We start from the raw sequence: 10,429 nt of genomic DNA, 5'->3' as shown, positions 1-10,429 counted from the left end.
AAAGAAACACAGGGAAAGCCTGGTCCCACCCGCATGCTGCTCCTGTAGATGTGGGATACTCATTTGGGCTCTACATGGTTCTTAGTTGGTAGTTTATGGCACAGATTAGTGAAGTATTCCAAGATTAGTGAAGTATTGCAAACTGTAACCTATGAGGAACTACATAAAATGTTTGTATTTTTGGAAGAGAGGGTTAAACTGATCTGCCAAGTTCAATTAAGTACTGCCACCTCATCATCCATTCTAGAGCTGTCTGCCACTAGTGTGACTCCTATATGTAAAGAGATAAAACTATTGCAATTAGCTATGATTTTAGTCCGTGCACTTTGCATCTGCTTCCAGATAGAGCTAGTTCAAAGAACAGTTTATGTTTGACACCAGTCTGGCAGCAATAGCAGAAGCATAATAACACAGAGGTTCGTTTATTTATTAATTTATTTATTTATTTGCCACCTAGTCAGTTTTTATATGGAGAACCCATTAAACAAAGTATTTAAGCAGTGAAATATCTTGCTTATTATTAATAATATCCTGAATATGAAGAAGCTCATCACCTAAGTTTTCTGGAACCTGTGGTTATGCTGCATAATTACACAATAATCAGCCATACAGTCAAGGCCCATCCAATAAACATTTGAATTTTATTCTATCATAGAATAATACACTGCTGCAATACTGATTCATTAAAAACAAAAATCATGATTCAATACCCTCTTAAATCATGAGACTTTAAAAGGAAAAAACGAGGCTTTTTTTTTTAAATTTTGAGCTTTTAAATTTATATTTTCCAGAAACAATATGGGTAATTACTTAAAATGCCTTAGTTACCTCAAAATCATGACTCATCTGAAATCAGTGGACTTACACGAGTAACCATGTAAAGGAAGCATCCTCTCAAGTGCCGAATTTCCCAGTACACTTATGAATGGCACTTACACACTACAACCAGCATATCTGGAATCCCATTACATTCTATGCTGCAGAAAGAAGATTGGCCAGACTCAAACCTTCACCTCTGATCCTGTCTTCCTCTGATATTTAGCTCCATTCGATCACTGACCACAGCTGTCAGCAATTCAGTTTCCCATTTTTGCTTTCAGATTCCTTCAGTTTCATGTATGATGCACAGAGACTTTAGAGGAGACAGGATTTACCTTGCAGTGGTCAGCAACTTTACAAAAAATCATGCTGCTGTGAGATCAGGGGAAAATCCGACATCACTACACTCTTATATCTACTTTAAATAAACCTAACTGTGATTCTGTCTTCTATGCCTAAAATAATAATACATACTATGCTTTGAAGGATTAATTAATCCTAAATGTGCTGAAATATTCATATAGAAGATATTGTATAAAGCTTTGTAACTGTTCATTGTGTAAATGGCAACAAACCACATTTCACAGGACAATACAATAGCAGTAAGAAAATCCCACACAGATAAATCCAGGAATTTCAAAACAGTTATCCACCCAAAACCACCAAACCAAACAAAAAATTCCTACATGGCTGGGGATAGCTAGAAGCGTAAAAGTTTTATTTAGGTCCAAAGAGACAACACAGCATTTCTGAAACCAAAAACTTCATTTGCTGTTGCAAAGAAAGGAGAGTTGTCAAACTTAATCATCAGGTTTGTCCTTATTTTCAGAAAGACAGAAAGAAAATGAAATGCCAAGTAATTCAAAGTAAGAGTACAGAACTATAACCACTTTGCACAGCAAACATTACAGCTGGACATTGCATTAGAATTAGAATGTTTTAGTGCTTAATTATCATACTACTGAGTTTCAAATCCCGAGACTGCTCCTGGCAAGCTGAAACAGGAACTAAACAGGATATAGTCTGCTCTTCTCCTTAGGTCATTACTGTACCAAACTGTACCAATAAATGTCTCTTTTTAGGCTTCAAAAAAAGTCTCTTTTTAAGTCTTCAGTGCGGACCACGCATGAGGGAAGCATCCAAGTCTCCTGCTGTGAATAAATGCTGTTCTGCCATATTTGTGCAATGTTTCCACCTATTCTGAGGTTCTACAGGGTCCAGACTTGAGCGCATTAACTAACATTTGATTCAGCAGTAGTAAATGTCTGCTGCATGAATCCAAGAACTCAATCTTCTTTACTACTGCAGATGTCCCTTGTCTTTTATGCCAATAGGACCATTATGGAGATTTTTCCCCTTTTCTTATCCACAAAGACAAATGCCAGCACAATCAACCTTCAGAAATTTTCCAGGCGAAAAACAGGAACAGAAGAGTGCTAAGCTAATCAGCTGTGCTATGCTGTGAGGAAAAAAACTGGCCAGGCAGATCACCCTGCTTACGAAAGAATGATACCAGGTGCATTATGGTAACATTAGAAATATTCGTAATAAATTTCATACTATGTAAGAGAAAAAAATGGGGTTTCCATACTGAATAGGCTGCAGGTCTTTTCCCTCTGCATTTCAGAATGGCACCCTTGGTCTTTTTGGATGAATTTAATTACACCAACACTTTAATGCTGCCAGTAATAAAGAACTATTAGTACTGCTCTTAAAGGCAAAAAGCTTTCATACTGCAAAGAGCTAGGGATGCTCTTAAAATAATAAAGGGCAGTCAAGCAATCACATTTGCTCTACCAAGAGCTTTCAAGATGTAACCCAGAGGCTTGAAGCTTCATTGCCAAAACTTTTTTCCTGTTGCCACTTGAAAAATTTCTGCTGAAGTTTAATGACTAAAATGTAGGTAATAAAACTGCAACAATAATTGCACGCTTAAGAATGAAAAGACAAAGTAGTTCTATTTTCACTGAAGAGATGAATTTTAGGGCTGGCACTATTTTGGACCCTAAAAGTACAGGGATCAGTGCCACTGAAGAATACAAGAGACTTTTATGGAACACAGACTGTGGATACAAGGGCTCATCTGAGAGTTCAAATTTCAAAGAGCAACATACCAATATCAGGAAAAATAACATGGATATAGTGTTTAAAAGAAACAACCTCCTGATAAGATAGGCTCTGAAGAATCCTTAATAAAAAGTGCTCAATTTTTCTGTTATTTCTACCCATTACTACTGCCTAAAGTAGCTGGAAATGGTGCTATGCTTCTGAACCATGCAGACGGAAAGTGGGAGTCAACACAGGATCTGTGGCAAGCCAGCTTTTAAAAAGGTTATGTTTGAGACAATAGGTTACATCAGTTTGCCTTTTTCTTCTTCTTGGTGGAGAGGTCAAAATTGCTAGAGGCATGTTTGTTTTCCATGGTTAATGTGCAGAGCTCAAGGGTCTACATAGTGTATAAAGACATTAAATATTCTCCAAGTATTCTAACATCCTCACACCCAGAATCACTGATGTGAAGCAGAATGGAAAGGATCAGAGATCACCAGTGGAAAGATGGCAACTAGAAGAAAAATTCCATTAGACACAGGCACACTTACATTAAGGCTGCCAAGAAGACACGTCAATCTGGTTCTGGCATTACAATAAGGCACTAATACTTTCATTTTCAATTTAGAAACTTTTAATCACTTTTAAAAGTGACTGGAAATTCTTGGCAGTAACATTATATCAGTGCTTTAGTTGTGGAAGCTTGTTCACTCCTACAGTCTTTTTAATTGATCGTTTTTGAGGACTAACCATCTTCGGGTTTCCTGGAACACTGTATCTCCCTCTGAAATAAAATGGGTGAAGTTAGTCATCAAGTGTCACACTCCCTGTAAGCTTTAACTGCTAAAAATGTGCATGCTTTTTATATTTGCATATCTGATTACTATCATGAATTAATAAACCTGAGATAGAAAAAAACAAGTATATTTCTGGGTTTGCAGGTTAGCAGAGCATCTAATTATTCTGCATACAAACTCAATCTTCATCTCATGATTCCTTTTATGTAAGTGATGGCATTTGAAGAACATGAATAGAATACTAAACACAGGCACTAAGAGGATGATACCTGCCTAAGGAGGCATTTTTGTCAATTAAAGAATCACCATCAGAAAATGGAAAAACACTTCATGTAGATGTAATTACAGTGCAGGTATTCCACTCTGGAGACCCAGGCTCTCAAGCCCATGACTGTAAGAAATCCTACAGCATTTCCCATGACTGTAGGAAATGCTTCCAGCAGACTTCTGAAGTGGTACTCATCATGAATACATACACCACCTACATGAAACTACTAGAGCTTCATCTTGATCATCTAAGAAGTCAGTGGAAATGTAAGCAATTCTCCAGAGAAAGAATGGTTCTTCCTCAAACCGAAAGGATTATGCTCATGACCAAGCAGCATGCATCTCTGCTCCTGTGCAACGTACCTCTGTTTCTCTTCCTGTTCATTACTCGAGAGGACAGACAGCACTTTACATACTCCAATGACAATAATAATACAGAGTTTCAGTGTCTTTCTCAAGTAAAGGCATTTTCAGGGAAAATATATCACAACATCAAATCATTATATTCATCATGATAGCCAGATATGTGGTAGAAGCTGTGATGATGTGATCTGTGCAAGTTTCAACTTTACAAGCAAAGAACCAGCAAAGTCATCCCTAGAGATCACTAGTCTTCCTGACAGATCCTTTGTTCCAGCTCTGACAACTGGTCTTGATCTTGAAGGGAGAACTGTGCCCATACAGATATGGAGATGGTTCTACTCACAGTTGGAACACCAGAACCCAAGCCCCCACAAATGCTCAATAATCGATTGTTTAAATTCAAATTAGTTGATTACTTAAAATCAGTTGATTAATCTGCAGATGACTGTATGGCTTGATGAAGCAGACAGAAAATATCCATGTGGAATTTGTTAGGCACAAAACCTCTTTCAGTCAAAACCAGCTGGATTTACAGACTAAAAAGCCAGGTAGCTGCAGCAATGCAGTGTTGAAACTGAGCTAATAAGCCCCATTATATGCCTCAGTATAAGAAAGGGCTCCAAATGACAATAAATTGGCTGCTTACATTGCATCAGAGATATGAGTCATCAGGACATCCATGTTCTTCCCAACCCTCAGTTAGCCTATCTTCTTGTCCTCTGAATAACCATAAAAAGGACCTCTACTGAACTGAATGCATCAACAATCAGTGTTCACAATTACTACTCAAAAATGTGTTCAGTGTTGCTTTAATATACAGGTTGGGCTTTCCATACCTGTACCTATAGCTAAAACAAACATTAACCATAGTTTCTTAGTACGGTTTGAGATCCAATGCAGGTATTTTGTGAAAGGGCAACAGAGGTGAAATAAGAACTCTGGACAGAAAATCTTCAAATTATTCTCAAGAATATGCTTAATTTCAATCATGCAGGTTTTCTCTTATTTTAATGAAATTAGTTCTCATTAATGTCAGCTTGAACAAACAACCCTCAGGCTGTAAATCAATAAGGGCATAATATGACAATGGCTGTGGTTTCCTTGTGATGATCAGGGAGTGCACACTTACATTCTAGTATTTCCTTAAAATTGTCAAATCCCCATTCTTAAATCCATTTTACCAACAATGATCAAAGTTTGTCCTGAAAGTTCTAAGTCACTGGTTATAAAAGGCAATCCTTTGCAAATTAGGTCCTTTTATACTAAGAACAACTTAAAAGATGAACAATTATCTTTATGGATTTAATGTACTTTGAATAGCTAAAAAAGAAAACCTCTTAGGTAAAATGGATTGAAAAGGGATATTTGTAACAATACACATCTTCTGAGACCAGCAGTTACAGGACACTTTATTTTATTTTACACTTCATTTTCTTTTGTTTGATACAAAGAAAATTACAGAAACACATTGTCGTGTAATTTCAGGGTAGTAATGCTCTACTAAAATAGATTGTAAAAAAATAATCTCAGGTCAGTGCTAACTCTCAGCAAATCTCAGTATCTAGCTGATGATATTTAATTTCAATGCACAGGTAGTGAATTCTCCTGGTTCTAGCTTTCTAATCTTCTCCATATGAACCACATTAAATATCACTGGAGCCAGAAGCAACACTGGCATACGGGGCACTTCAGTATCCCACAGTGCTTTTTCTATATGGAGAAACTTCAGTTACAGAATTGAATTCACATTGCATTACATTAATTCATATTCTACTAATATCCTCTTCTGGAGCATGGAAGTTCACTGTTCCGACTTACAAAATCCTGTGATTCTGTGCTTACACGGAATGAGAAGATAAAGCTGGTAGGCAAACATGTCCACACAATTTCATGCTCATAATTTACTCATTATATTTTCAGATTATGCCAATATATACTGTGTATGCTCATTTTAATAATATGGGTAAGTGGGTTTGTGGAAGGGTATTTAATGTGAGATCCTAAATACCTAGAAACCATACTAGCTTAAGAAGTCTCTCAATAAAAAGTATTTGGGAGAGTTCCAAGAGCAAATATTGTATCTGCTTGCTTACACACTTTTGTAGGTATCTGCTTTTGGGCACTGGAGGAAAGTTACTGGGTTCAACAAACTTTTGATGTGATTCCCTCTATTCTTCATACTTTATATTCTTAACATTTCTAGTTCAGGTAAAAAATAAATCTCCAATTTCAAGCTTATCCACAAGCATTACAATCAGAAACTAATTTTATTTCTATATATCTCAGAGCAGGTGGACTCTTCAAATTTATATTTCTAACCCATACAACTAAAGAGAAATCTGTTAAACAATAAAGCCTTTGTATGTTGACATCTAAAATCACACTATCATCCACAAAAAGCTTTACAATCCATCGGCTAAAAAGGACCTAGCAAGGCACTTATTTAATTGATTTACTCTTAAGGTACTAATGGGTATACTTGTTGCTCTCGACTCTGCAGTAATATAAAAGAAATATCCATTTCAAACACAGGTTAAAAAGAAAAATCATCAGAAGTATTTTAAGATTTAAAAAGGCCATTTAAATATATGTATTTTCAACACTGAAAGATATTTAATATTAAATAAAACTGATTGAAAAACAGTATCAAAAATTATGTTAAGAGCAATACTTTGTCAGTGGGGTTATGCTTAGTGATATTTACCATGAATAGAAATTTGCAATGTTTAAAACATAAAATAAATCGGAAAACAGGAAATATAAAGGAAATTTACCTGAGTATCTGTTTTTCTCCCTTGCCAGTCAGAGCATCTGGTTTTTGCCTTTCAGCAATTTTAAGTGGAGTTGAGGTCTGTAATAGCCAAATTTTTGCAAAACAAGTTAAATCCTAACCACAATCACAGTTAAGGAAGTAAATATTTCCAAACTAGTTTTGACGTACTATGGCCTTACTGACCTAAAGTATTTTAAGTACATATTATACTGATGCCATGTTGATTTAGGTAATTGAACACATACCAAAATCCCTTGTTGTGCAAAAATACCATTATTTATTAAGATGGATGATGAGAGAATATGTAATTTCAATCAGCATATTTTTGGTGATTTTCCCTATAACTCCATATTTCCAATGAAGAAGCATTATGTTTCTAACATACTTCCCTGAATGCAAAACAAAACAAATTGTAGTCACTTAGTTGTCTTTTTGAATGGTTAAACCATTAAGAATGGAAACTACATCATCAAGTCCAACTCCCTGCTCCTTGCAGGGCTACCTAAAACTAAACTCTATACTAAGAGCGTCATCCAGATGCTTCTTGCAGTCTGACAGGCTTGGTGCTGTGACTAACTCCCTGGAGATTCTGATCCAGTGACTGACCACCCTCTCAATGCAATGAAGAACCTTTTCCTAATGTTCAGTCTGCACTTCCCCTGATGCTGCTTCATTCCATTTCCTCGTGTCATATCTCTAGGCACCACAGAGAGGAGATCAGCAGCTCGCTCTCTGCTGCCCTCCTTGAGGAAGCCGTATACTGTGATGGATGTGGTCACCACTCAGCAATAAGGTCACCCCTCAGCTTTCTCTCATCCAAGTTGAACAAGCGAAGTGACCTCAGCGTCTCCTCATAACTCTTGCCCTTGAGGCCTTTTGCCATATTGTTCTCCCTCCCTGGGACACACTCTAATAGTGTGATGCCCTTCTTATACTGAAGTGCTCAAAACTGCACTGAGTAGTTGAATTGTGGCAAGCTGCACCAGTGCAGTTAGGTTTACTGTCATGTTCAAATTAGCAATGTAAAAGGTAGATGTCTAAACAGAAAAGTCCCCAGGAAATTAATTTCATCTTGACCTAAAAAAGCTGTGATGGTTTGCACCTTAGACATGATTCGCTCTCCATAGATTACAGAGGATTCCTCTGCATCTACTTCAGAATGGCTATTTTACATTCAGAGAACTAAAGATAGGAATATTAATCTGAAGATTACTATTTTGCTCTCATATGATTCTGAAATCATATGAGTAAATAATTAATTGCTGAAAACATAATGCACTAACTACCCTGAGTGTCACGGGTAAAATCCTGTCCCCACTGCTTCATTTAAGCAACATGCCAGTGCATATATTTCACTTCAAACTATGTTTTATGCATGTTTAAGTGTTTTTCTAGGGAGTTGAACATAGGCACTCTGCTTGCTAGCATGTTCAGCAACAAAATCAGCTTTTATTTCCTACATTCTTCCTCCGGAAGTTCTTAGTTTCACTGTTAAAGATATTAATAGTTATCATGGGCATTTCCTGGGCTTTTTCTTGGTTTCATGCTGGACAGTCAGTTTAAGCAATTCTTTCAGATTTCCCAAAGCAGCAATGAACCATGTAAGATAATAAGTTGCCCACTGTGCAAACACATGAAACACTGCTAATTACAGGCTTTCACCCCAGTTAGCTATGACAGTAATTCAGAGACAGCCTTCTTGAGTGTCACACTAAGCTATTACTTTTACATTATTCAGGAATTAAGGGCTTTTCCAGAATAAAAAGTACTATAAATCTTTACAGATTCCATTGCAGGTTCCTCCAGTTTGTAGTATCAAATTTTATGTATTATGTAATTTGCAGCAATAAAATTTAACCTGTGATTTCACCAAAACAAGGTGTCTTATGCCTACCTTATAAAATTCATGAAAATATGTGCTGTAAAGTAATTTTGAACTGGTTGCCTAATTTATCTTTAAAAGAAGAAAGGAAAAATATGAAAAAGAGAAATTGATACTTAAGGTAGGTGTCACTCCTGCTAATAATTTGCTTCTATCCTGTTCAACTGCACAGCAGCCTTGTGACTAATGGATGGGCAAGCAAGTATCAGAAAATTGCTTCAGCTTTGTCAGCTAAGAGCACTTTGACTATGCTAGGAAACAATGAAACTCCAATTGATACAAAAGCAAAAAAGTATTTAAAATTAATAAACTGTAGCAATCTTTCAATTTATAGCTCTTAACATTTTTTAAAAAGCAGCTTTTGTAACAGATTTGGTATATGAATGAAGTGCTGAAACACTTTGACCTAACAGCATTAACAGATGCTGTTGCTACATTAAGAAAGTACAATGATTTTTGAAAGTTACTGAGTCACACATTTTTCTTACCTGTAAGATCTCTGAGAGGTACGTGCGCCGCTCATCATTAGCTTTGTGGTAAGCCTACAGTTAGAGATACAGGCTACCATTAAACAAAATTTTTAAAAGTTGAATCACACAGGAAAACTCCAATATACAGCAGAACGTTTTTCCAGTGACATATTTTGTGGAACTATTCTATTGTGTGTTTCACACACACTGTTTGTCAGACAACATAATAGCTTTTATAGATTAGAGGCATACAGCGATTACAAACCTTTGCTTCCTGTTTCAGTCTAAGTTCATAGTCCTTTAGCTGATTCTGGAGACGACTCTTCTCTTCTTCCAGCTGTTTAAGAATCTTCTTTAAGGAACCCTGTGGTTATAGTAAATAAAACAATGCTTTACAAATATTTCCATTCTGTATAAAGATGTCATCACCATAGCCCTTATTTTTTAACCATTATGATGTTTGTCATTCTCTTTGGTTCTTGTGCACTTTTTTGTTTTCATGGTTCTGGCTGCCACACTGCAGAGACAGAAGCAATTAGCCATATGCTACAATTATTACTTATGCACTACATTTCCACTGTGTTAAAAATGATGCAGGTACAGCTTTCCACACTCCTGCTCCTTGACAGATTAGCAAAGTAACCTTGTGGTGACCAGTCAGAATTGCTCCCTTCTTCTAACCAAAATTTCCTCTGATTTCAGATCTTACCAGCACATCCATTTTCAAACCACTTGCTGAGAGAGCTGCTGAACTGACTGAAGAGGCACATGGGATGTCAAAGGCAACTCATACCAACTTGGCTAGAAAGTAGTATTTTGTGGGAACTCTGTCTTAGGTGTTCAGCCATTTACCTTGCCTACAACTGGGATAAATTAGGGTAACAGCAGTAGTCCATTTTGACTACTGGCACTAGCTGAATCTTTGCTTGCTGTGTAATGGAAGTAAAACACACACTCAAGCAGGACCTCCTCCACTTCTACCATGGAAAACTGCTTCTCATAATCCCTT

At 36.6% G+C, this 10,429-nt stretch overlaps 1 protein-coding gene across 1 annotated transcript in view; it reads right to left on the bottom strand.

Annotated features, from left to right (window-relative positions):
• Positions 1 to 1,516: 1,516 nt before the first annotated feature.
• LOC116782502 (coiled-coil domain-containing protein 169-like) overlaps positions 1,517 to 10,429 on the bottom strand; it is a 30,111-nt gene continuing 21,198 nt past the window's right edge. The window contains exons 5-8 of the mRNA XM_032679253.1: positions 9,686 to 9,784; positions 9,439 to 9,492; positions 7,070 to 7,146; positions 1,517 to 3,652 (exon numbers count right to left, since the gene is read on the bottom strand). Of these exons, the coding sequence (XP_032535144.1) occupies positions 3,550 to 3,652; positions 7,070 to 7,146; positions 9,439 to 9,492; positions 9,686 to 9,784 (333 nt within the window). The 3' untranslated portion in view covers positions 1,517 to 3,549. The remainder of the gene's footprint in view (positions 3,653 to 7,069; positions 7,147 to 9,438; positions 9,493 to 9,685; positions 9,785 to 10,429) is intronic.

The sequence above is a fragment of the Chiroxiphia lanceolata genome, chromosome 2 (assembly GCF_009829145.1).
Source record: "Chiroxiphia lanceolata isolate bChiLan1 chromosome 2, bChiLan1.pri, whole genome shotgun sequence".
Taxonomy (NCBI): domain Eukaryota; kingdom Metazoa; phylum Chordata; class Aves; order Passeriformes; family Pipridae; genus Chiroxiphia; species Chiroxiphia lanceolata.
Note: the sequence above shows the minus strand (reverse complement) of the source record. Positions and strands in the feature narration are given on the sequence as shown.